Source organism: Pan paniscus, chromosome 8 (assembly GCF_029289425.2).
Source record: "Pan paniscus chromosome 8, NHGRI_mPanPan1-v2.0_pri, whole genome shotgun sequence".
Taxonomy (NCBI): domain Eukaryota; kingdom Metazoa; phylum Chordata; class Mammalia; order Primates; family Hominidae; genus Pan; species Pan paniscus.
The window spans coordinates 92,373,783-92,400,507 of NC_073257.2; the positions used below are offsets into that span (position 1 = coordinate 92,373,783).

Genomic DNA, 26,725 nt, shown 5'->3' on the forward strand with positions numbered 1-26,725 from the left:
CGGTCCTTTAGATTCCCCCTGCCCATGGAGGTTAAAAAAAAAAAAAAAACCTATCAAAAGAGCTATTCAAAACCAGGCTGAAGATCGGAAGGAAGTTGGCCAGCCTCGGCTGCAGGACAGGTGCTTCCAGACTCCATTAGGGGTGTCCAGCGCCTTCTTTTGCCCTAGGCAGCGCCCTGAAGAACGCGTCGGGGCCTCGGTTCGCGGACTTGAGGAGTGGACCGACCGAGCGCTGTGCGTAAAAGGACCGCTGGGGCACACGCCCGAGCGCCACCGGAGCTAGGAGACCGCGGCCCGGAGGTCGGCGAGTCGGGGGCAGGCCCGGAGCTCCTCCCACGGGGGGCGGGGCGGGTCACATGGCGGTGGCGCGGTAGCGCGCGATGCAGCACAGGCTGGAGGCTGCGCAAGCGCGGGGCCCGCCCCTGGGACCCTCCGGGCCGGGCGGTTTGGCCCCTTAGCGCCCGGGCGTCGGGGCGGCAAAAGGCCGGCAGAAGGGAGGCACTTGAGGTAGGTGCTGCGCGCCGGGGCTCTGCGAGGCACGTGATGTCCGTAGGCGGGGCCTGCCGCGGCGTAGGTGGGGAAACTGAGGCAGTGCAGGGCCGGCGGCGCGCGGTAGGGTGGGTGCTGGGCTGGTGAGGCGCGCCCCTCGGGCCCGCGCCAACTTTCTTAGGAGCCGCCGCAGCGCTGGCGCTCCCTCCGAGGACGACGACCCTTCCGCCACCCTGCGTGGCGGCCGATGGAAAAACCCTGCGCCCAGGCGTCGGAGAACGGAGACGGGGACCCGGCGCTGCTGCGGCGGGCTAGGGCCCTCTCTGTCCACGCCCGCAAGCCTTGAGTGACGCCGGTGGCGCCAACCTTCGCGAATTGTTGGGACAAAGAACAGAGGAGAGGGCCCTGCCCTGGAGCATGGGCCCGGGGGCCGCCCGGCTGGACCAGCCCCAGGTGCGGACCTGGCAGTCCTCGTCCTCGTCTCTGTGCCCGCTTAGGGTGGTGTCTTTTAAGAGGGCACGGTTTCTAGCGTTGTTCAGCGTTTCGGAGGCACCTGTTCCCCCTCTTTCCCAAGAGTCACAAACGCCTGACTTTAAATTGGGTAGAGCCCAGTTGTAAACTTAACAGCCCTGCTGAGGTCTAGGAATGAAAAGATGAACAATCTGCCCCCAGGGTTGTTGCTGGGGCGGGAGGTGAAGGCGCAGGTGGAGATGGTTAGAGGCAAAGGGAGGGAAGTCAAGGCCCAGCCGGTCCAGGGCTGTGGGAAGGAGGCACACCCGGGAGTCCACTGCCGGACCGGGGTTCCCAGCAGCTCCTGCGCCTCTTTTCCTTGCCACATTATGCTGTCTCCACAGCCCAGCAACCCAGAACTCAGCTTTTTTGTTTGTTTTATTTTAATGTATTTTCCTTTGAACCTGGCAGGTGGTTTTTCAAAAAGAAAATAATCAGGATTTGTTTTGAAAAGCATTGTGAAAAAGTCAGCTTGAATAGTCTTGAATGCTCCTGCTCGGGCCCAGCTTTGGAGAATGAGGATTGGGATTTCCACTGCAGACCCCGACTCGTTACCATACTCATTCATCAGAAAACTCTTCATTTTGTGTACAAATAACGTTTTGAGGGTAATCATTGCTCTAGAAATGAAGAATTATACATCGTATTTATTGCACTTTTTGTAAGGTACCTCACAAGGCACCTCCTATACATTTAATCCTTTGATTCTTGCAACTCTGTAGAAGGTAATTAAGGAAGCATTCCCATTTTACTGATGCAAAACAGTTCCTTGTCCAGGTTTATACAGCTTGCAGGAATTAAAGTTAGATATTATTCTTGGTGTGGGCCTTTCCTATATCCCCGTCTTTTATAAGAGCATGTCATTTAGTTGAGACCTTCTGCATTACTTCTGAAGGGGTACAAAAGACATTTCTGATGATTTTCTCATCTTGTGTCATTTAAATGGTGCTCAGAAAGTTTGGATAGGACTGGAACTCTAGGGCTCAAGCCCCAGGCTCTGTCCCTATCTAAGCAATAGGGCAGCTGTCCTGCCAGTTGGGTTCTTGCTTCTTTGTGAAATGTTGAGCAGAAGCTCCAAGTCTCTCTGCTGTGGCTTGTGTGGCAAGAACCATCCTGAGGTGCTGTGCATAGAGCCAGCCTCACCTTTGAGCTCAGTGGCCTCTGGCACAGGGAAATTACAGCTGGGCAGTGTCCTTTGCCTTCTCTGGCATTGCTAGTGCAGGAGGCAGTGTTAGCTGCTACAGGAATAGCATGGAGCGGGCCTGCAGGCCAGAGGGGCTGAGACAAGCCAGTGTTCCCACCAGACCTAGAACGTTCACCAGAAAGCAGGCCTGCAGTGACACAGCTGCAGAAGTTCACTATTTTGTGCCTGTCCTGCTTCAGATATCCTGTCTTTATAGGGGCACGAGTGAATCTGAGCCCTGCAAAAGAGAGAAAGATAATGCTGCTTTGCTGGTTTCTAGTGCGTTACCGCATTAAAAATTGCTCTTCTTATATAATCTTTATGACAACTCTTTAAAGTGCCCTTGTTTTTAAGAAGACACTGAGGTTCAGAGGGATAAAATAACTCTCAGAGTCAAAGAGAGAAAACCCAGGATTATTGGCTTTTAGCCCAGTGTCTTCTGTGGTATTGCCTTGCCTTCCTATCCACACCCATATAACTTGATGAAGCCGGAGTTCTGAGCCCAGACAGGAGGCTGTGCAAGTGAGATTAGAATGGCTTGCTCTTTGAGGGGTGGGGGGCCCTACAGCTTGAGGAAACAAGAGGACATAATCAGCTACTGGGAAACCCTGAGATACGCCCAAGAGTGAGGAATGTGGGGGCTGGTGCTGCTTTCAGCATCTATTCAGAGGTTTCTGGATCTGGCATTTGAGAGTAGGACTGGGCCAGAACCAGGCAGATACACACCCCAAGGAGCAGGGCTGAGAGTTGGAGACTGAGGCAGGTAGGTGAGAGCTCATTGCAAGTGACTGGTTTTGTGGTATATGAAGACAAGGGTGGGTGGAAGGGCATCTGTTGCTCATAAGGCTCTGTGTGCCTGCATCATCAGTATGCTAGACAAGGATGGACAGAGTCTTGTTATTGTGGGGAAGAGAGGTGCAGAATGGCTTCTCAGCGGAGACTAGGCAATGTTAAGACATTTGGCTTCAGATTATAAGCTGCTTACCAAGGATTGGGCTTGGGAGAGGCTGATGATGTTCTCTCCAGGCAGCAGATTTCCCAGGCCCTGTTTAGGGGCAGTCTTGCTCTTAGCTTGCCTGAGGCCAGTGAACAGGCTTCAAGACCTGCAGGGCCCCACTTCCTGAGCCCAGACTGCCATGCTATTCCAGCCTTAGAGGCCACTGGCCCATGGCTGGCTGCCCAGGACCTAGCGTGTCTGATGCAGGATAAACAGTCATGGACTGGAAGTTGGGAGACCCAGACCTGAGTCCCAGTGCAGCCACTGACAACCTGCCCTGCCCATGTGACCTTGGACTAGCCAGCTCCTTCTCTGAGCTTTAGTTTCTTCATTTGCTCAGTAAAATGAGCTGAACCAGCGCTTTGAGGGAAGGAGAGGGAAACAGAGGAGACCAGAGAAGGAAGATGAAGCATCCTTTCAAGACTTGTTCACTGAGGGCCTGAGGCAAGGAGGCCCATGTGCACTCTTAGTTTTTTGTCTCCCTCAGCACCCTTTCTTGCTTCTCCCCTATCTCTGCCTCAGGCCAGCTCATTCTGAAGAGGGACGATTCCCTGGGTGGGGCTGGGCTGGGCAGGTGTACCCTTGATGTTTAGAATATGATGCTGTCTCTACTTGTTTCAGACATGATTTAACTCACCCAGTGCTGATACTTTGTTTCATTAAGACTTTATCAGTTCCTGCCCAGAGGCAGCTCCTGAAACAGTCAGGAGTTAGGCCCAGCAAAGGAGGCAGGGTGAATGTGCACACCCAGCAGAAGAACAGTGGTGGCAGGGGTTCCCATGGCTTTCTAGACATCAGATCCCTGTAGTTGCAGTCACATGGTACTTTAGAGTCTTTGGATGTCAGAGCTAAGACAACCTCATAGAATTTTGAGTTCCTTCCTCTGTCTATATAGATGATGAGATCCAGGCCCCGAGTGTCTTCATACCTTAAGTCAGATTGCCCTGCTAGTGAGCAGTAGAGCGAGGACCCAGCCTAAGGTTACCTAAGTCCCAAGCTAGAGTGTTTTCTTTAATATCAAGCCAGCCCTGTCCAAAATTGCCTTTCATACTGAACTGAAATTGGAATTGAGTAGTTATAAGTTCCAAGTCTGCCTCACTGTGGAATTCTAAGAGTAAAATTCAGATAATTTCATTAACATTTAGTGCCTGGTAATTACCAGGATCTGTGTTGAGTGCTGGGGATGCAGGAATGAAGACGACAACACATTGTGCCAACATATTGTGGAGACAGACATGTAAATAACTAAAATTTACAAAACTCATTTGTGCGTTGTGCAGGGTTATGGGTGTGTGCGCACACACATGCATGCTATAGAAGAGGTCAGTGAGCAGTCAGTTGTCAGGGCTTTCAGGAAAGGCTTTGGAGAGGAAGTGTTATGTGTGCTGGGCCTTATGAATAAGTAGGCATTTACGTGGTTGGCCTGGGTCGGAGGGGGGCATCCCAGGCAAAGGAAACAACATGAGCAACACTTGCTGAAGCCAAGCTGTGGAGGGCCCCATCAGCTGGCTTGCTGAGGAGTTTATTGTTAGTGAGAGTCTGAACACAAGGGAAAGGTGTAATCAGGTGGGGGTGTGCTGGGATCGCTCTGACTACAGCTTGGAAAATAAACTATAGAGGACCAGACTAGAACCAAGCCAGATTCAGTTCTGTGGTTCTTGAAATAGGCTAGGGACAGAGTTACAGGATCCTGGGTTTGGACAGCAGCAGTGAGGTCGAGAAGAGGATGGGTAGCAGATACATTTTAGAAGATGGACAGAACTTCCTGAGTCGATGTAGGCAGTGAAGGCAAATGAACAGTAAAATGTGAACCCCTGTCCCCCACTGTCCCCCCTCCCTGCCCCCCCATCTACTGAGCCATGGAACTCCAGCAGAGAAATCGACTTTAGTTTTGGATGTGGTACAACCGAGATACCTACAAAAGCCCCAAGTGGAAACTTTGGGTCAGAACAGCAATAGGAACTTGGAAGTCAATAACAAAGTGGTGGGAGAAGTGCTGGAAGTCACCCAGGAAGGGAGTGTGGGTTGAGGGAAGCCACTGATGTGGCAGAAAAGGAAGGGAAAGCAAAGGGAGGTAAAGAATAGACAGCAGATGAGGGGCCTCAGAGGTGCCAGCTGACTTTCCAGGCCTGGGGTGAGGAATGGGGCAAGGGAGCAGGCTGCACGAGGAGCCACAGAGAAAAGGACATCTTCTTTTATTTGCGCTAGTATGACATGTGGGCTGTGTTACGAGCTTTGCTTCTTTAGTCTGCACCGGATAGCAGAGGAGTCTGGTGGCACTTGGGAAATGTTATAATCTGCATGACTGCAAATGACTCAAAGCTTTGCTCAACTTTTTGAAGGGCTAGGGGGCCTTGGCAGCTTTCCATTTAGATGTTTTCTGGAGACTGACTGTTGGCAGCTGAAGGAGCCCCAGGGTTTCTGGGTGGCCTGGTCCTGCCTATGGAGTGACTGAGCCTAGGGACCTAGTCCCGCCTCCAGCCCTCCCCTTGCCGCCTGCCCAGGCCCGTCTGCTCACCCCTGGATATACTTCTTTGTCAAGAGAAGCAGAGGTGTGGACGCTGTGTATGGTGAGTGCCTTGTTCCCAAGTTTGAAGCGTCCGAGGTTGGGGGTAAGAGACCGTTTGAGGAAGGGAGTTGCCTTGTATAGGAAAGAGACAGGGTCTCAAAGCTGGAAACTGAATTTGGGGCGGGGGGGCAGTGTTGAGGAGCCTAGAATGTTCTGACTCCAAAGTGACCTGTTTTTGTTAGACTCATAGGATGTCACTGGGGATCATTAGGAACTTCCTCATGGAGTTGAGAAAAATGGGGCCTGGGGAGGAATTGATTCAGCTTAGCCTAGGGAGCCCGACTGGGTCTCGTCCTCTTGCACCCATGTTCAGACCACAGCTGCCACTCTGAGCTGCCACAGCTGTTGTTTGTTTGTGGCTTTATCCTACTTCACCTTCTGTGGGAGAGGGTGGATCAGATAAGCCCAGCAGTGGGGAACTGAATGCTATAGCTGTGTCGGGTGGGGGCTGGCTCTTCTGTAAACAACCCTACTATTCTGTTTCAGAGAAACTGACCCTTTCCTTAATGGAAGGGGGGATAGAAAGGGGGAGGAAAGAGAAGGAACATCTGGTGTATGGTAAATTTCCTTTAGAGTAAACATGGTTTGACTGTACACGATGACTGAAAAAACAAGGTGATTAAAAAAACATTCTCTTTAAGACAGAGGGAATCATACTCCTGGATCTCCAGGACCGACTTCTTTCCTCTTTTCTTTGTTAATCAACAATTACAGCAGATGTAAACCCACTTCTGAATGTGTGGCGAGGAAAGGTAGTCTTTCAGGCTTTGGAGTCCTATTCCTGTTGACTCGGGTCCAGGTTGTAGTACTGCTGCCTGCTGGCTCTGTGACACAGGGAAGTTACTGAACTCTGAACCTCAGTGTTAGCTGCTAAACAGGATAATCTTTGCATCACAAGACTGTTGAGTGAATGAAATTAGGCCATTACTGACAGCTTCTAAGACGACTGGCTGCAGAGGTACGAAGGATTGCTGGCCTCCATACCTCTGCAATCTTAGAGGCCCATGTGAAAATGCATCATTTCTGTTTAGAAATTAAAATTCCTTTGATTGTCCTTTTTTGTGTGTAGGAAAAATTGTGATTTCAGAATTCAGGGTCTGCTCACTGTGCAGCAAGTCACAGTAGTACATGCTTCAAGACATGACAGGATGGGAGTTGCTTTGTAGCCCGGGGGACTTGGATAAGAGGCTAGGCCTGTGTGCTCTCCAGGTATTCCTGAAAGTGAATTTTCTGTGCTTCTCTCTGGCACAAGAGTGGGCTGCTAGAGGCCCACTGGGTGCGGTCTGTCCATGGAGAGGCCTGATGCTCACCACTGGTCCTGATAACACTCTCAGCATGGTGCTGCAGTGCCTGAGGATGGGGTCCACTGCCCCAGAGGGCTGATTCTCTGCTCACACTTTCAGGATCACAGTGGGAGGTCAGAAGACAGCACTTATGGGGGTTTTGAGGTCTGGATCTTGTACCCAGCCCTTGAACTTGAGGTATGGAGATGGGGGTCTTTGGAACATAGAGGTTTGAGTTCTCAGGGTTCCTTCAGCACTGACACCTGCCCCAGTCAGCCTGCTGTCTCCCAGCTTAGCTGGCCCCATCCCAGCCTAGCCTGTCCATGCTGCCTCCTGTGTCCTACACTGGCTCCAAAGCCACTTCCTTCTGGGTGCTTCTGTGGCTACCCAGACTGGCTGTTATTCCTGCACCACTATAGCCTCATGCCCATACATTGCCCAAGCTGCCTCACCTTCCCACTTGATATTTTTTTGTTATTTGTGTACCAGGTCCATATTTTCTTGAGGATTGTGTATCATTTTATGTCCTCCCAAATCGCCATTTATTGAACAGGTCAGTACTGAATAAATGTTTGGAAATAAATGTTGAGTCTAGTTGAGTTGAATTCTCTTGTGCCTAGGAGCAAACATGCCAAACGCCCATCACTGGACAGTGGGAAGGTGGAGGCTGTTTGAGTGTGGCAGGGGTGTGTTGGAAGAATGTGGAGCTGACTGTGAGGGGCCCTGGACTTTGTGAATGCACTGATGTGTCCTAGGAGTCAGAGTCCATTTGTGGGATAGATGTAAGCTGGTCTTTGTATACTGAGCAGAAATGCCCATCAAATCTGTGATCAGAGACCATTCTATGTGCTCCTGAGTCATAACACAAGTCAGAAATCCAGGAACATTTTGGAAGTGCATAAAGGTACAGAAGTTGTTCCAGGCTCTGGGAAATCTCTTGTTTACAGCAAGCAGATAAGAGCTGTGGTTTTCCTCCTAATTGTTCTGTGAACTGTCATCCAGTAATGTGTAACTCTGTCAAATTAAAGAATTGGAAGCAGGCCTGTGGCAGGTTCTTTCCTGTATGTCCCAAGAACTTTGGTTGTCCATAAGCCATTGTCTCTGTAATTCAATTCTGTTGAATTAATTTCAGCATGCACTTGTGGTGAGCCTGCTTTGTACCAGATGTGCGCTGTGCTAGGTATGAGAGATTCAGAGATAAACTGCAGAATGTCGCCAAAGGAGAGAAATCTGACAGGTCCAAACCAGTGTGTCAAGCACATCAGAAGAAATGTGGGTGATGTTTGGGCACAGAACTGAGGAGGGGGTGAATCAACACCTCTTGGGGGTAGAAGTGGGAGGCTGGAAGTAGGGGGCTGGCAGAACATCAGGGAAGCCTTCTTAAAGAGGCCTCTGAGTTGTGAAGCACAGAATGAAATAGGATATTCCAGGCAGAGGGATAGAGATGTGTGCATGTCTGTAATGTTCTGTTCTCAGGGTCTTGGCGGGGGGCCCAGCTCTCCAAGCCCAGACCGCCCTCGTGACTTGACTTTATTCTGGTGGCTGATGGCCAACCAAGCACGAAGTCCTGAATTCTTTGCTCTAACACAATGCTTCTCAAACTTTAACATGCTTATGAATTGCCTGCCAGTCTGACTAAAAGGCAGTATAAGATTCCTTAGTTCTAAGGTAGGGGTTGAGATTCTTCGTTTCTAGATGGTGCCATTTATTGGTTACATTTTGAATAGTGGGTAGTAAGAAACTCTTCTTTCTCAGCACAGGTCCCTCATGTCAGACTGTTGTACCCAAGCGAGTTAGTGAGAACGCCACACTTTGAGACGAATTAAGAGTCCTTTATTAAGCGGGTGGCCAAAGAGACGGCTAACGCTCAAAATTCTCTCGGCCCCGAGGAAGGGGCTTGATTAACTTTTATACCTGGTTTAGGAAGGGGAGGGGGACTCATGCAATAATTCTACAGAAGTAAAAACATGCAAGAATCAAAAGAAGCAAAATGGTTACAGAGAGATAAACAATTTAAAAGACAAATGGTTACAAAAAGAGCAACGGTACCAGGTGCAAGGCTCTAAATCTTTCATTATAATTAGATATAGGGAGTATGTCGGACACGAACTCAAGGCTTTATATTGTTATCTCTTTAAGAAAAATCCTGGGAACTTCATACATTGTTGGTGCTAGTACCTTATCAGTTAATTGGGCTCCTTTGAAACGCTGAGGATCTGCTTACACAGGTCAACTCCTTGCGGAAGGGGGTTGGGTAAGGAGCCCTTAGTGTCTTGTAAATTAAGGGGTCAATTGGAGTTTGTCTGACTTTCCCAGCTAGAAAGAGTCTTATTTACAGGAGAGGCAAGGCTAGGTGATTAAAGAGACAAGCAGGATAAAATTCAAAGTAGCGAGTTAGAGTAAAAACAAGGTTAGGCATTTCAAGACAACCATAGCAGCACCCCCTTCCCCAACACACACACGCACTGATTTTCCCCTTCTTTTTCCTCTTCCCAAGTATATAGATGCCAAATTCCTCTTTCTTAGATGTTGTTTTTTGTTTGGTTACCCCCGTTACCTGGAACTTCTTTTCTTCTTCTTCATCTTTTTTTTTTTTTTTTTTTTTTTAAAGACAAGGTCTTGCTCTGTCACCTAGGCTGGAGTTCTGGGCTATAGTGATCCTCCCACCTCAGCCTCCCAAATAGCTGAGACCACAGGCGTGTGCCACCATGCCCAGCTAATTTTTTATAGACAGGGTCCTCCCATGTTGTCCAAGCTTGTTTCAAACTCCTGGGCTCAAGCAACCCTCTTGCCTCAGCCTCCCAAAATGCTGGGATTACAGGCAGGAGCCACCGCACTCAACGAAGGTTCTCTCTTATTCCTTTTTTTTTTTTTTAAATTATTTTAGATTCGTGGGGTACATATGCATATTTGTTACATGGGTATATTGTGTAGTGATGGAGACTGGGCTTTTAGTGTACCCGTTATCCAATAGTGACCCTTAAACCTGATAGGTAATTTTCACCCCATCCTGCCCCCACTCTCCCCTCTTCAGCTGTCCCCAGTGTCTGTTATTTCTGTCTTTATGTCCATGTATACTGTTGATTAGCTCCCACTTGCAAATGAGAACACGTGGTATTTGATTTTCTGTTTCTGGGTTCACTTAGGATGATGGTCTCCAGCTCCATGTTGCTGCAAAGGACATGATTTCGTTCTTTTTTATGGCTGCCTCTTTTATTTCTTAAATCTGAATTTCCATGTGGCTTCAATGCTAGTCTGGCCTATCCTTTCCTTCCCAAAGTCACCACCGACTCACTCCCACCCCCACCTCATGCAGTGCACCCCTCACAGCCCCCACCCTTGGCAGTGACATTTGGATTTCCAGGGCCTTTCCTGATCCTTTAGAGACATCCTCTCCCGGCCAAGTCCTGCAAGGGAGACTTGAGTCAGAGGTTTGATGGGCTGGGGTGAGGTGGGCCACACAATTACCACACCCACTCCCAGGCCTATACCTGGTGATCTAAGCACACAGAAGCAGGCTGGTACTTAGAGAAGAAGGCACCAGGGTATGCCAGAGCTTAGGATGGCGTGAGGACCAAATGGAAAGATAGATATTGTAAGTGGCTGTTGGGAGAAGGAAGGCTGGAGGTGGGGGTACTTTGTGGGCTGCTTCCAGGAGCTCCCACCCACAGGCACAAGTCTTCCTAGCTGGCAGAAGAAGCCAGGAACAAGGCTGAGTTCTGACAGAACCCGCCTGGAGCTCCATTTCAGTTGCAGAGGCCCGTATCTTATGCAGCTGTCTTTTGCCCAGCCTCCTCTGCAGATGCCATAGGACCTCCTCTTTCTTTTCTTTTCTTTTCTTTCTTTTTTTTTTTGAGACTGAGTCTTGCTCTGTGACCAGACTGGAATGCAGTGGCACAATCTCAGCTCACTGCAACCTCCGCCTCCCGGGTTCAGGCGATTCTCCTCCCTCAGCCTCCCAAATAGCTGGGATTATAGGCGTGCGCCACCATGCCCAGCTAATTTTTGTATTTTTAGTAGAGACAGGGTTTCACTTTGTTGGCCAGGATGGTCTCCATCTCTTGACCTCGTGATTCACCTGCCTCGGCCTCCCAAAGTGCTGGGATTACAGGCATGACCCACCGTGCCCTGCCGGGACCTCCTTTTTCTTTTTTTCTTTTTCTTTTTTTTTTTTTTTGAGACGGAGTTTCACTCTTGTTGCCCAGGCTGAAGTGCAATGGCACGATCTCGGCTCACTGCAACCTCTGCCTCCCAGGTTCAAGCGATTCTCCTGCCTCAGCACCCCCGAGAAGCTGGGATTACAGGCACGCACCACCACGCCCGGCTAATTTTGTATTTTTAGTAGAGATGAGGTTTCTCCATGTTAGTCAGGCTGGTCTCGAACTCCCGACCTCAGGTAATCCGCCCACCTCGGCCTCCCAAAGTGCTGGGATTACAGGCATGAGCCACTGCGCCCTGCCAGGACCTCCTCTTTCTGATATAACACCTGCATTTGTTTGGCAGACATCTGTGTAGTTCTGTTCACAGGAGAAAAAAGTCAGATTACTAAACACCAGTGTTTAACAGTGGCCATCAGTAGGTGGTAGCTTCAGAGAGTATTTGCTTTCTTATCGACTATGGTTTCATGTATTCTCTGTTTTGTTTTTTACTATAAGCATATTTTGTTTTTATAATAAGGGAGAAATAAAGCTCTTCTCAATTGGGAGAAATTACTGCCTGCCTATAATGAATGAGGCCCTGCTGGGCACTGGCTGGGGGCTTGATGAGTAGGATATGGTCCCTGTTTCTGGAGGGTCCTCAAACTAAAGAGGAAAGAAGATAGGGGAACAAAACAGTGCGGTTGGTGTTCTAAGTATCCTCTGATCACAGAAGAGAAAGCTGCCCCTACCCAGGGACATGATCCTGAGCCACCTGGATTGTGAGGGAGAATCAGGCATTGATGAGGAGGGGAATGAGGAAGTAGTCTGCCTACAGGGGACATAGCTCGGCACAGCTCCGCAGAGCTAGGGGCTGCAACTTGGGGCATGAGAAGAGAGAGCAGCAAGAGAACCATTTGAGAAGGCTGTCCTTTCTCTGTCATCACTCCTGATGCCCTGGTGAGCTCCACGGTGCAGGAACCTCCATGTGTGTGCTGCATCCCCAAGTTCTGGTGGCAGCAGGTGCTTAGCAGCCCTTGTCCAGTCTCGCCTCTGACACTGCTGCTCCCTTCCCCTGTCCTGACCTCCTGGTTGGCTGTCCTGCCAGAGCCTTGCCTGGAAGATGAAATTCCAGCTACCCTGTGGGAGCAGTAACGCCTTCTTCCTTCTTCTCAATCTCCAGAAATGTCTTTCCTCCAGGACCCAAGTTTCTTCACCATGGGGATGTGGTCCATTGGTGCAGGAGCCCTGGGGGCTGCTGCCTTGGCATTGCTGCTTGCCAACACAGACGTGTTTCTGTCCAAGCCCCAGAAAGCGGCCCTGGAGTACCTGGAGGATATAGACCTGAAAACACTGGAGAAGGGTAAGTGGTGACCCTTCAGGTCTCAGTACTTTTCCAAGGAGCTGGGATACAGGCTTACTGCTTTCTTTCTAAACTCTCTCCTTTTTTTAATTGAAAAGATAATATAACAACATTAGGAAAAATTTAATAACAATTTTTAAACTAGCAATAATTCTGTTACCCTAACACAGTAATTTTGATTTTGGCATATTCCTTTCCATGTGTACATATTACATAGTTGTGCTTGGCTTAGGTGCTGTTTTACATTTTAGCTTTTCTTATCAAAGCATTTTTCATTCTCTGTTGTTGTCTCTGTAACTATAATGATAAATTGCTCCATAATATTTAGTAATAATTACAATCTTTTACTAAACCAGTGCTTCCAGAGTGTATTCTGAGGAATTCCAGGCTTGTGGGATCGTCGAACTAAAAGGAGTTCCTGAGTGAACAAGTATGGGAGACACCTTTTATCCAATTCCATGCTCCTGATGCTCAGCACAGACATATGCTTATTAGAATGAGGTGTCTGGATTGCTGCTGATTCAGGCATGGCCAGCCCCTCCCTGTGAAGAAGCTGTGGTGTCTGAGGAATCACTTCAAGGTCACCCGTTAGAGCAGACCTGCCTATCTCCCTCTTCTGGGGGACTGCTAGAATCCATTGTGGACAGCTTAGAGCCACACACTCAAATGTGTTAGCTCTGCCTCCTTGCTGTGTGCTCTCAGTGTTAGAGCTGTAGCTTGGTGGGATTTCAGTCATGCCAGTGGTGTGGCAAGAGAGTTGGAGTGGTGAAGGTCTCATTGATGGCGTGGTCACCATGTTAGCCCCCCAGGTGGAAGTCATCGTCATCTGTTTAGTAAGGAAGGAAGCTTGCCAAAGGAAGGCAGGAGATTGTGCAGGTTTATAGTAGGTCACCTTAGTAAGATACTAGGAGAGAGAGAGACCTGTTAAGATTTGTTCAACCCGGGGTTTCCCAATCTTATTTGATTACAGACTCTTCTCCCCACCCTCTCACCCACCTGACCCCATTTTTTTTTTCCACATAACATCTACGGGAACATGGATCCCTCTGGGAAATACTAAAATAATTAAGGGCTCGTATTTATTGAGCCCTCACCAACTCTATATTACCAGACATTGTGGTGAGCACTTTTATATTCATCTTTCAATATGCCCTGTGGCCCAAAGTGGAGCTACTAGATATTTGCATTTTACAAATGAGGAAGTTGAGGTTCAAAGAGCAAAAATAACTTGCCCAGAGTTACACAGCTAGATTGAGACTCAGTTGGACCTTAGAGCTGGGCTTGAACTAGAGTACTCTACTACCCCAAAGCATTTTATTCCTAGGCATCTTCTATCCTCTCCTTCATTAATAATATTGCAGTTAACATATTTAGGTTAAAAATTTGAGACTTTTTCAGTTTGGGCCATGTTTCTGTTCTAAAGGATTATTATACAATATCTGATGACATCAGCAATAGACAAAATGGCCATTTTTCCAGAAATGTCCCACTTCTGAACGTTCAGGTTAGAAAAAAGATTTTCATGGTGGGAGGGACCTACCGGGTATATAACAGGATTCTTAAGCTTGGTTAACTTTCTTCAGGAAGGTGTGTATTCTGTCTGTCTGTGTTTCCTGTGTGTCTTTTCCCACGTGTGAAATGCCTGTCCAGGTCCTCTGCTAGGCCGGGTCTCTGACCTCGGCTGGACTTAGTGTGGTTCATGAGCTGCTTAGTGATTGGGGCTGGGCTGGGAGGAGTTATCGAATTTCTTTTTTTTCTCTCTTAGAACCAAGGACTTTCAAAGCAAAGGAGCTATGGGGAAAAAATGGAGCTGTGATTATGGCCGTGCGGAGGCCAGGCTGTTTCCTCTGTCGAGAGGTGAGTGCAGATGAGGATCTATTCAGAGAAGAGGATCCTGGCAAGTAGGGGCCATTGTTTTCCGGCCAGAACCAAGGGTCGGTAAGCCAGCTTTAGCCTTTTACCCACATGTTCTGTTCTGTTATTTGCTCTAGGTATTTCTTTTGATTTGTGCTCTTTTTTTTTTTTTTTTTTTTTTTAACAACTCACCCTCTCCTACTGGGGTTAGCAACACATCTCAGTTTCCCTTAGTACTCCCAGGCCTTTCACCCTGTGCTGTACCTTCTGAGTCCTGGACTATATTCCAATTTAATCAGGGGCAGTGACCAGGTCCAATTCCATGCTTCTGATGCTCAGCATAGATATATGATGTGCCTGGATTGCTTCTGATTCGGATGTGGTCAGTCCCTCCCTGTGATGAAGCTGCAGTGTCGGAGGAAACACTTCAAGGTTACCTATTAGAGCAGACCTGCCTGTCTCTCTTTCCTTGGGGAGCTCTTAGAGTCCATCGTGGACAGCTGAGAGCCACATTCTCACATGTTAGCTCTGCCTCCTTGCTGTGTGCTCTCAGCATTGAATCTGTAGCTCAGTGGGATTTCAGTCATGCCAGTAGTGCATTTGGCATGAGAGTTTGTTGAAAGTTGGAGCTCACTGACTGGGTGGTCTCCAGGTTGGCCCCTCGAAGGGAAGACATCATCTATTTGTAGGTGATGGAGCTTATCAGTGGAAGGAAGGAACTGTGATTGTTGAAACACAAAATGCTAGTGTGAGAAGGAACATTGCCAATACTTGGATCTAGCCTTGTCCCTTTATAGGTGGGCAAACTGAGGACCAGAGTGGTTAGTGGTCTGTTTGTGGTCACACAGCCAGTCAGTGGCAGAAGACCCAGATTCTGAAATTACTGCCCTGCCTGGGAGAAAACTGGGAATGACAGTATTCCTGCTCTTGAGACAACTTTGCATCTCAAGCAGTGGCTGTGGCCCTGTCCAAATTGTCATCCTCATTCTCCTGGTTCCCCTCCCTGACCCTGAGACACCACCTTTCAGCCTTGCTGATCTCTCCATGCTTGTGTGGCTGGGCTGGTGAAGAATCCACTTGCGCTGCTGGATGCATGTGATGCCTGCAGTACCCTACCCCCAGGGCGCTGTGTGCCTGCTATCTCAGTGGGTCCTCACCATAGCCCTTGGAAATACAGCTTGTTTTACTCTCATTTTATTATTCTCATTACAGAGGAGGAAACAGTTACAGAGGTTGTAACAAAGCCACCCTGATCGGGGAGATGTATTAATTTTCTATTACTGTAACAAATTACCTCAAACTCAATGGCTCTAACCAGCACAGATTTATCTTGTAGTTCTAGAGGTCAGAATTCCAAAGCGGAATCTGGTTGCATTCCTTCTGAAGACTATAGGGGAGAATCCATTTCTTTTGCCTTTTACAGCTGTTAGAGGCCACCTATGTATATTGGTTTATGGCCCCTTCCTCTATTTTTAGGTCAGCAGTGGCTGGCAAGTCAGCAACAGCGTGGAAGCCTGTTTTGACTTGATTTCTCGGGGCCATTAAAATCCAGAAGGTTCCAAGAGCAACAGCTCTCCCTAATTATAACCTGTTTCCCTCTGTACTGGTCTGTGCCCACATAGAACATTTAGTGGAAACTTACGTTTCCAAAAAGATGGGTGGATGGCAATCTGAGTTATTTTGAGTGGCCCAACTAGGAGGTATGTGACTCTGTTTCCACGTCATGGCTTTGTATAGTACCACATCGGGAGTAAAGAGCCAGGAAAAGTGAGGAAGACCTTTCATCTCAGCCAGGTGCAGTGGCTCATGCCTATAATCCCAGCACTTTGGGAGGCTGAGGTGAGAAGATCACTTGAGCCCAGGAATTTGAGACCACCCTAGGCAACATAGCGAGACCCTGTCTCTACAAAAAAAAAAAAAAAAAAAAAATTAGCCAGGCATGGTGGTGTGCACTTGTAGTCCCAGCTTTTCAGGAGGCCGAGGGAGGATGATTGCTTGAGCCCAGGAGTTCAGGGCTACAGTGAGCTATGATTGTGCCACTGTAGCTAGGCAACAGGGCAAGACTCAAAAAAAAAAAAAAAAAAAAAGGCCAGGCGCGGTGGCTCACACCTGTACTCCCAGCACTTTGGTAGGCCGAGGCAGGTGGATCACTTGAGGTCAGGAGTTCAAGACCAGCCTGGCCAACATGGCCCATCTCTGCTAAAAATACAAAAAATTAGCCAGGTGTGGTGGTGCGCCCCTGTAATCCCAGTTACTTAGGAGGCTGAGGCGTGAGAATCACTTGAACCCAGGAGGTGTAGGTTGCATTGAGCTGAGATTGTGCCACTACACTCCAGCATGGGCGAGTAGCATGGGTGACAGAGCCAGACTCCATCTCAAAAATAAAAGACCTTTCATATCACAAAAAGGTGGTTTTTGATTATATCAAACACTGTAGTCCTCTGCTCTAGGGCAAAATTTGCCAGTCAGTAAAACTCTTGATAAATGTATTGTAATCAATTCTGCCTCATTAGTTGTCTTTTTTCTTACTCTAGAAAATAAATGAAAAATTAAATGTAGTTGCAACCATACAACAGCATATTTGTATTGGAGATGAGTAGACTGCATTTAAAAGGATTTTTGCTCATTCTTTAATTCTGACACCAAATGTGAAAAAAGGATTGAGTTCTTAATGTTGAAGCTTTACCATGACTCATGCAGTTTCCCTCATCCATCTAGCACACAGTTCCTGAGAGTCAAGGGTATCTGCATCTCAGCTCAGCTGCATTCTCCCCATTGTCCCACTTCAAATCTTTCCACCTGGTATTTAGCACCTGTTTTATACCCAGCCATGTTCTAGGCACTGAGGGTTCCAAGAAATGGAAGACATAGTTTCTAACTATTAGAAACATTTGGGAATGTAAGAGACAACCCTCAACTTAGTGGTAACATGCAGCCTCAGTACAGAAAATGTCACCAAACAGGGAAGATAGGATATGCACAGAGAAGCAGGGCTTTACTTCAGGGTGGACTAGCCAGGGAGATCTTTTTAGAACAGGGATACCTTTCCAGAGGGTAGGGTTGAGCTGAAGAGAGAAGGAAGGTTATGGCTAGAGGAGCGTGTGTCTGCTGGGCCCTTGTGTTAGTTTGGTCTAGTGCAGGGAAGGGGCTGGGAGATGAGGTAGGAGAGAAGCATTGTGGGCAGGAGGAGAGGATGTGTTTGGGTATGGCTGCTCCCAAGCTGTGGTTAGGACAGCCATAACAGGAGCCTTGCCTCTGCTTTCCACTGGAGAAGACAAGGAGCCTGGGCTGCAGAGGGAACCTGACACCCTATGTGGAGGCCCACAGCCAGCTGGGACAGATGTCCCTGAACCCTTGTGTCTTCTACAGGAAGCTGCAGATCTGTCCTCCCTGAAAAGCACGTTGGACCAGCTGGGCGTCCCCCTCTATGCAGTGGTAAAGGAGCACATCAGGACCGAAGTGAAGGATTTCCAGCCTTATTTCAAAGGAGAAATCTTCCTGGATGAAAAGGTGTGTGTGATGGGAGGCTTTTAGACACAGACTGCTGGGGATTGTGCTCAGCTGTGTGATAGTCGGGTGGCCCAGGTATGTCTGGCCTGGAGCTGGAGGCTGGCCTTCCCTTCAGCTGTCCTGAACTTGCAAGGCCTTTTTCAGCCCCCTGAGCAGAGCATGATCAGACATTTTAAAGTTGTCCTCTCAGTTACAGACAGTCCCTGACCATCTGGTGGTTTGACTTAACGATCTTTCAGCTTTGTGATGGTGCAGAAGTGATAAGCATTTCGTTTCTACATTTCTTCAAGAACCCATACAGCCATTCTGTTTTTCACATTCAATATTCAATAAACTACATAAGTTATTCAACACTTTATTTTAAAATAGGATTGTGTTACATGATTTTATTCAACTGTAGGTTAATAAGAGTGTTCTGAGCATGTTTAAGGTAGTGTAGGCTAAGCTATGAGGTTAGGTGTATTAAATGCATTTCAATATAAGATATTTCAACTTATGATGGGTTTATAGGGACATAATCCCATTGTAAGTTGAGGAGCATCTGTATTACTTAAGTCTTTCCTGCCATGTGAACTGGGAGAGTAGGAAATAGCTGAAACTCCAACAGGTTCCTCCACTGTTGGGAGCCTAGTACAAAGCCCCACACCCTGTCCCTTAATTCATTTATTTCTTTCTCTTCTGCTCCCACCTCTGCAGAAGGTAGCACTGTTACCATCCTGTCAGGTGGAAGACTAGTGAGAAGGTAGAGTCAGAATTGAAAGCTACGGATGTCACCCTAGGTCAGGCCTACCTTGAGGTCTGAAACTGGACCCAGCAGGGTTCTGTTTCCTTGGCAGTTGAGAATGGACCTGGATTGGCTGGGCATGGTGGCTCATGCCTGTAATCTCAGCACTTTGGGAGGCCAAGGTGGGCAGATCATTTGTGGTCAGGAGTTCAAGAACAGCTTGGCCAACGTGGTGAAACCCTGTCTGTACTAAAAATTCAGAAATTAGCCGGGCATGGTGGCAGGCACTTGTAATCCTAGCTACTTGGGAGGCTGAGGCCAGAGAATTGCTTGAACCTAGGAGGTGGAGATTGTAGTCAGCTGAGATCGCGCCGTTGTACTCTAGCCTGACTGACAGAGCAAGACTCCATCTCAAAAAAAAAAAAAGAGTGGACCTGAATGTGGGCAGTGTGTGTGTGTTGGGTGGGAGAGAAGACTGGAACCAGCAGCCTTTTGAGTCTTTGCCTGAGAACCAATGCCCCGTCAGGAGCGTTTCCTCCTTGAGGAAGGCAGGCATGTAGAGTACTCATATGGGATCTGTCTTTCTCACTCCATAGAAAAAGTTCTATGGTCCACAAAGGCGGAAGATGATGTTTATGGGATTTATCCGTCTGGGAGTGTGGTACAACTTCTTCCGAGCCTGGAATGGAGGCTTCTCTGGAAACCTGGAAGGAGAAGGCTTCATCCTTGGGGGAGTTTTCGTGGTGGGATCAGGAAAGCAGGTGAGTTCTTGGTGTTCACTTGTGGTCTGTAGGTGTCTGTGTCTGTGAGTGTGAGACTCCAACCAGAAGCTGGAGTGGGGGTTGACTTTCCCTGTTTTGGGTCTCCTAGCCTTCCTTCTAGCAAGCCAGGGAACATGAAGAAGGGAAGGGAAGGCAGTTGTTGTTTATCACACATCTTTCTCTGCTAGTACCTCATACTTGAATCTACTCACTCATCACAGTGACATCATGAGACAGTTTGATCATTTTGCAGACAAGGAACTTAGAACTGAAAAGGGATGAGCATCTGCACAAGGAGCACAGCTCATCGGTGGCTCTGCTAGGCCTGAACTCAGGTTTGCTGACTTTAAGTTCAGGGAGCACAGCTCATGGGTGGCACTGCTGGGGCCTGAACCCAGGTTTGCTGACTTTAAGTTTTGTTTTCTGTGCTTGAACAAAAGCATAGTTTTATTCTGTTTTTGAATTTACTCTCTTGCAGTGTTCCAGGCCACCATGGATGGATGATAGAAAAAAAAATAAGAGGAGAAAATAAGGAATAGAACCAGGCGTAATTAGGGGAAGTGGCAAGGAGGTGGCGGGGAGACGATGCTTTTTTCTGTGGGGATCTTGGTGTTAGGGCCGGCCTAGGAAAGGTATCTGACTCCTCTGCAAACAGGCTATTATTATAGGTCCTGGCTGTGAGGCTCCACAAGCAGCATGGAGCCCTAGGGGAAGGTGTGGAAAGGAGGAATGGGGTCTCTGTAGGCCCAAGAGCCAGGTAGGCAGTTGTTTGTGTCAGAGTCTAGGCAGCCTTGAGCCATGGTGGCTCCTCTGCCCTGGAGGGCAGTGTCAGCCGAGGCCAGGAGGATGTGTAGCAGGGATGGAGCAAAGTGGATGAGGGGGCTGGGCACGGTGGCTCACACCTGTAACCCCAGCACTTTGGGAGGCCAAGGCGGGCGGATCACTTGAGGCCAGGAGTTCCAGACCAGACCAGACTGGCCAACATGGCAAAATCCCATCTCTACTAAAGAAAAGCTTAAAAAATTAGCCGGCTGTAGTGGTGCACACCCATAGTCCCAGCTACTTGGGAGGCTGAGGCAGGAGATTTGCTTGAACCCAGGAGGCAGAGGCTGCAGTGAGCTGAGATTGTGCCACTGAACTCCAGCCTAGGGGACAGGGCAAGACTCCATCTCAAAAAAGCAAGTGGATGAGGGAAGGGTATGGGAGAAGGACCTGGAAACTGGTGGCCTGACTTCTAGGCCTGTCTCTGTCAATTTTGGACATGACATTAACGTGTAGAAAGTGTTTTCTTTCTGTAGAAAGATGGGGTTTATCTGCATTGTTGGATCTCACTATTAATGTTGATAATTACATACTCTTCCCAATTTTGGAGGAATAAAAGGGAATAGAAATCCTTCAAGTTTAAGCTTTATTTCTTTTTTTTGAGATGGAATCTCACTGTGTTGCCCAGGCTGGAGTGCAGTGGTGCGATCTCGGCTCACTGCAAGCTCTACCTCCTGGGTTCACGCCATTCTCCTGCCTCAGCCTCCTGAGTAGCTGAGACTACAGGTGCCCACCACCACACCCAGCTAATTTTTTTGTATTTTCAGTAGAGACAGGGTTTCTACTCGTGATCTGCCCGCCTCGGCCTCTCAAAGTGCTGGGATTACAGGTGTGAGCTACCACGCCTGGCCTGAGCTTTATTTCTTACGTCTTCCTTTTACAGCTTGGTAACTGATTCGCTTGACTATATTAGAATTTAGCATAAAATGGTGTCTGATTTAACATAAACCTATTTGCTAATTTTCTGGTAAATCTGTCAAAGTGTCTTAGTAATAATGGTTTCCAATGAGTGCCTGTCTTGTTCTACGTGCTCAAGTACATGGTCTCGTGTCTTCCTCACAACCAGTCTAGGATGTTAGGCATTTTTATTCCCATCCACATATACAGCAGTCGGCCTAGAGATTTAAAATAACTCAGCCAAAGACACAGCTAAGTGGTACAATGGAAATGAAACTTAGGAACTCAAATCTGTCAAACTCCAGAGACCCTTCCCGGCCCTGCCCTGCCCTGCCCCGCCCCGCCCCGCCCCTAGCCTCTCCTGCCCTGCCCTGCCCTGCCCCTAGCCTCTCCTGTCCTGCCCAGCCCCTAGCCTCTCCTTGGAGGTGTTTCCCAGCGACCACTTCCTGATGTCCTTATGCTTGGGCAGGCCACTTCCCCAGTGGATTGCCCATCCTCTTCCCACTCTGACAATGTGGGGTGCCTTCCCCTACCCGCCTCTGCCTTCTCATGGCCTCTAGGGCAGGGCTTGGCATGCCTGCCAGCCTTTTCTTGCCTGGCGATGACTCATCTGGTGCTCATGGGCCCTACTGGCATGTTTCTGATGTTGCTAGGTGTGTTTGACTTTTGTTCGTATTCCCTGGAGCCGCTGGCCTTCATTCTCCTAGGCGGAAGGTTAACTGGCTAGCTGAACTTCAGGACTTACTTCAGTTCTTGTTGGGTGTAGAGTTTTTGTACTCTAAAATTGGGGTGGTGGGGATTTCCTTTTTTTTTTTTTTTTTTTTTTTCTGGAGACAGAGTTTCACTCTTGTTGCCCAGGCTGGAGTGCAATGGCATGATCTCAGCTCACTGCAACCTCCACCCCCCCGGGTTCAAACGATTCTCCTGCCTCAGCCTCCCGAGTAGCTGGGATTACAGGTACCCGCCGCCATGCCCAGCTAATTTTTGTATTTTTAGTAGAGACAGGGTGTCACCATGTTGGCCAGACTGGTCTCAAACTCCTGACCTCAAGTGATCTATCCACATTGTTCTCCCAAAGTGCTGGGATTACAGGCGTGAGCCGCCGCACCCGGCCTGAATTTTCTTTTTAATAATAATCTTGAAAGCATTCTTAAAGAAGAAGCAGCTGGGCAACATAGCAAAACCCCATCTCTATAAAGAATAAAAAAGTTTAGCCGGCGTGGTGACATGCACCTGTAGTCCCGGCTACTTGGGAGGCTGAAGCAGGAGGATTTCTTGAGCACAGCAGTTCAAGGCTGCAGTAAGCTATGATCGCACCACTGAACTACAGCCTGGGAAACAGAGCAAGACCCTGTCTGTAAATAAATAAATAAAAAGTGTGTTTGCACTACAGAAAATTTAAAAACAGCAGAACATAGAAGGTGGGGAAAACCATCCTATGAGCTCAACCACTGTGGAAAATCCACTGGAACAAAGCTGAGTGGCCTTTCCTTTTGTTTTGCTTTGCTTTAGAAAATTGTACCTTACTAAACTAGATGTTCTTTTTTCATTTAACAGTATATTGTGAACATTTTCCTATGTCACTATATATTGTTAGTTTTTTGTGCGTGTTTTTGTTTGTTTGTTTGTTTAGATGGAGTCTTGCTCTGTCGCCAAGGCTGGAGTGCAGTGGCGCGATCTTGGCTCACTGCAACCTCCGCCTCCCAGCCTCCCAGGTTCAAGGGATTATCCTGTTTCAGCCTCCTGAATAGCTGGGACTAAAGGCTTGAGCTACCATACCTGGCTAATTTTTGTATTTTTAGTAGAGACCGAGTTTCACTGTGTTGGCCAGGCTGGTCTTGAACTCCTGACCTCAAGTGATCCGCCCACCTCAGCCTCCTAAAGTGCTGGGATTACAGGTGTGAGCCACAGCACGCAGACTATTAGTATTTTTAATGTCTGTATTATGGTTTACTGAGCAAGAAAATATAATTTTCTGATCTGCTTGCCCATAATCACTGCAGTGTGGTGGACCTTTTTTTTTTTTTAAGTCTTTATAAATAATGACACAGTGTATTTACAGATTTTCTTTTTAAGATGAGTTTCCAGATGTAATGAATCAAAGAACTCTAACAAGGATTCCTTGATGTTGATCTCAAACATGTTATTTTGTCTTTTTTTTACTACCTCCAACTTTAGATAACTTTGGGGTATCTTGTGTCTTAGTGCATTTTTTTTCACCGTATGAGAAGAAAGTGGCTTCCAGTTTCTTAGAAGACTAAAGAAAAACGAGGGTCTCTCTTTTAGATGGTCATTCAGTGCCTTCCAAAGTCTAACCTCTGAGCTCCACTTCCACACCTTTGGGCCTTTCTGTGTTAGCTTCATTTTTTTCTCTTCACCTGGTATGTTCTTTTACCTGCATCTCTACTTGTAGACATCCTGGTTACCCTCCATGCATCTGTGAGGCCTTCCCTGATTGCCCTTGTCATGCTTTATCACTTCTGACTTCCTACTTCTAGAGCTGCTGGTACAGGCCAGATGGATGTGGCCTTCTCCGGTCTATCTTCCCTCAAAGACTGAACTCCTTGAGGGCAGGAGCCAGGCCATATTTGGATCTGTGTCCTTTGCTGTTCAAGCAAAAGGCTTGACAGACAGCTGGTCCTCGATGCCTGTCTCATGAACGAACGATTTAGGATGAGGACTGACATTATCTCTTGTTTCCTTTTAGGGCATTCTTCTCGAGCACCGAGAAAAAGAATTTGGAGACAAAGTAAACCTACTTTCTGTTCTGGAAGCTGCTAAGATGATCAAACCACAGACTTTGGCCTCAGAGAAAAAATGATTGTGTGAAACTGCCCAGCTCAGGGATAACCAGGGGCATTCACCTGTGTTCATGGGATGTATTGTTTCCACTTGTGTCCCTAAGGAGTGAGAAACCCATTTATACTCTACTCTCAGTATGGATTATTAATGTATTTTAATATTCTGTTTAGGCCCACTAAGGCAAAATAGCCCCAAAACAAGACTGACAAAAATCTGAAAAACTATTGAGGATTATTAAGCTAAAACCTGGGAAATAGGAGGCTTAAAATTGACTGCCAGGCTGGGTGCGGTGGCTCACACCTGTAATCCCAGCACTTTGGGAGGCCAAGGTGAGCAAGTCACTTGAGGTCGGGAGTTCGAGACCAGCCTGAGCAACATGGCGAAACCCCGTCTCTACTAAAAATACAAAAATCAGCCGGGTGTGGTGGCATGCACCTGTAGTCCCAGCTACCCGGGAGGCTGAGGCAGGAGAATCACTTGAACCTGGGAGGTGGAGGTTGCGGTGAGCTGAGATCACGCCACTGCATTCCAGCCTGGGTGACTGAGACTCCATCTAAAAAAAAAAAAAAAATTGATTGCTGTGCCTCATTACAAATGCATATGGTGTTTGAGTGCTGTTGTTTGAAATTATTTTTCTTTTCGGGTCTTCAAAAATCCAAGAAAAGTTGATGATTGACTTGAAGATTACAGAATTTAAGGTTTTTTGGCGTGTGTGTTTTCTATTAATAATTGGTTATATGATGTCAAAGTAATACTTTCATAATAGAATTGACATGCTCTGGGATAGTTTGACAAAGGTAAATTATAAAGTGAAATCTCTTGTTTCATTATCTTCCATTCTAACCTCAGAGATCTGTTTCTCTAGAAAAAATGTCCATCTCTGGCTTTAATAAAATTATGCATCAGAAATCACCTGTATGTATAAGATTTTCTGATAAAACTAATAATTATATTTACCATATAATTGGCTGAAAGTAAAAAAAGTCAGCATTCTCCATGGCTGAGGGGTAAAGTGCCTGGGGGGATTCCTCTGGTTCTAGCTATCTAAGTGGTTTGAAAATGACCAGGAAAAATTCATCCCGTCATTCACGTTAGTAATTTTGCTGTCTTTCCTAGAGGAATGACTTTGGTGTTTAAAATTGATAGCTGTTTTTCTATTGGTCTTTTAGCCTAATTTGGCAAATCAGAAGAAAGGACATAGAGATGATGAAATATAACTTTATCTTTTTTGTTTGAATTTTGTCATGTAAGTTTGAGTGACATCATCAAGACCTACCAGGGAGCTCGGCCACAGGGAGTCTACTCAAGGCATCAAATTGTCCCAGGAGTAGAAAGGTGGGGGTGGAAATAGGAAATAGTGTTTACCCAGGGGACTGGCCCAGCCAGGAGGAGAAGGGAATCAGTGTTTACCCAGGAAAGCAAGAATGGATACTGATGTTGGAGGTAAAGCTGGGAAAGTAGGAGAGCATAGGGATTGAGTATGCAGAGTGAGTTAGGGTTGAGTGGTTCGGGACTAAGACCCACTAAGACCATGCCTGCACCTGACTTCATGTAGCAGTGGTTGCACGGGGTATGCATGGGCCCATAAAGGGCTGGGCTTCTGCAGCATTTGAGGCCATAGCCTTTGGTACTTGCACAGGGTTGGTACCTGTCATCCTTGGGACTCCAGCTACTGATAGGATAACTCAGTACCTAAACTTAGAACTTTAATACCTAAGACACTTGATGGTGGAACAGTTCTCTTGCAACTAAAGAAGAACCTGAGGTCAGGTGTGGTGGCTCACGCCTGTAATCCTAGCACTTTGGGAGGTCGAGGTAGAAGGATCACTTGAGGTCAGGAGTTCGAGACCAGCCTGGCCAGCATGGTGAAACCCCATCTCTACTAAAAATACAAAATATTAGATGGACGGGGTGGTACATGCCTGTAATCCCAGCTACTTGGGAGGCTGAGGCAGGAGAATCGCTTGAACCCAGGAGGCAGAGGTTGCAGTGAGCCGAGATCGTGCCACTGCACTCCAGCTTGGGCAACAAGAGCAAAACTCCATATCAAAAAAAAAACCTGAGAGGACATTGCACCAATGGAGATGCATCAAGAGAAACATTTTTGGTTTTTTGTGAGCCTCACCAACTTTTTTCCCCTGGGTCCTCATGTGCAGTGTAGTCTTCTCTTTCTGATTAGCATGTCATTTTGGAAAGAGCACTGGATTGAGTCATGAGGCATAATCAATTTCTAGTTTACCAGTGTGATCTTAAGCAAAGATCTAACTCATTGGCAAAATGGGCGTAATTCCTTCCCATTCAGGGCTGTTTATGATAAGTCACTGAGGGAATGATAAATATTATGACACTGCTTCTCAGACTGTAATGTACATGCACATCACATAAGGACCTTATTAAAATGGAGACTTAAAAAGCTGGACACTAAAGGCAATAATGACAGATTTTACTCAATAACTACTGCAGAAGGAGAGAGTCCTCAGTATAGAACTTAGCTTAGCTCCAATCTGTGCAGAGGTGATGGAATTTTAAAGAGGGGAGGGAGGAGGTTCAAATAGAACTAGGGAAGTGCAAAATTACAAAAAGCTGGTAAGGAGATTGGTCATTGTGATTTGGCTATCTGTGTCTACTAACTCTCAAATTTATCTATCAAAATTAGGATCCTAGCCTCCCACAGAGACCAGGAGTCGGCCTTATCATTCCTGATAAATTATATGACAAAGGGATGGCTCCCAGAAAAAGTGAGAAACACATTCCTGTGCAGCAGAAGATACATATATCCCCCAAAGGGACAGAAAGGATTTACAATTGTAAATTTTATAAAGTAT

The 26,725-nt window shown here is 47.4% G+C and overlaps 1 protein-coding gene across 7 annotated transcripts; it reads left to right on the forward strand.

The window, feature by feature from the left end:
• Nucleotides 1–338: 338 nt before the first annotated feature.
• On the forward strand, nt 339–24,809 carry PRXL2A (peroxiredoxin like 2A). 7 transcript variants are annotated; one of them, XM_008953566.5, is made up of 6 exons: nt 339–507; nt 12,368–12,530; nt 14,296–14,387; nt 17,754–17,894; nt 19,215–19,379; nt 23,806–24,809. In XM_008953566.5, the coding sequence occupies exons 2-6, from the start codon at nt 12,386–12,388 to the stop codon at nt 23,917–23,919; spliced, it is 657 nt and encodes a 218-aa protein (XP_008951814.1). In that variant the 5' UTR covers nt 339–507; nt 12,368–12,385; the 3' UTR covers nt 23,920–24,809. The 7 variants fall into 7 exon arrangements, with proteins under 7 accessions (XP_008951814.1, XP_003828269.1, XP_054949048.1 ...); XM_003828221.4 differs by having other exon boundaries at nt 368–507; nt 12,351–12,530; XM_055093073.1 differs by lacking the exon at nt 339–507 and adding an exon at nt 591–942.
• The last annotated feature ends 1,916 nt before the right edge of the window (nt 24,810–26,725 follow it).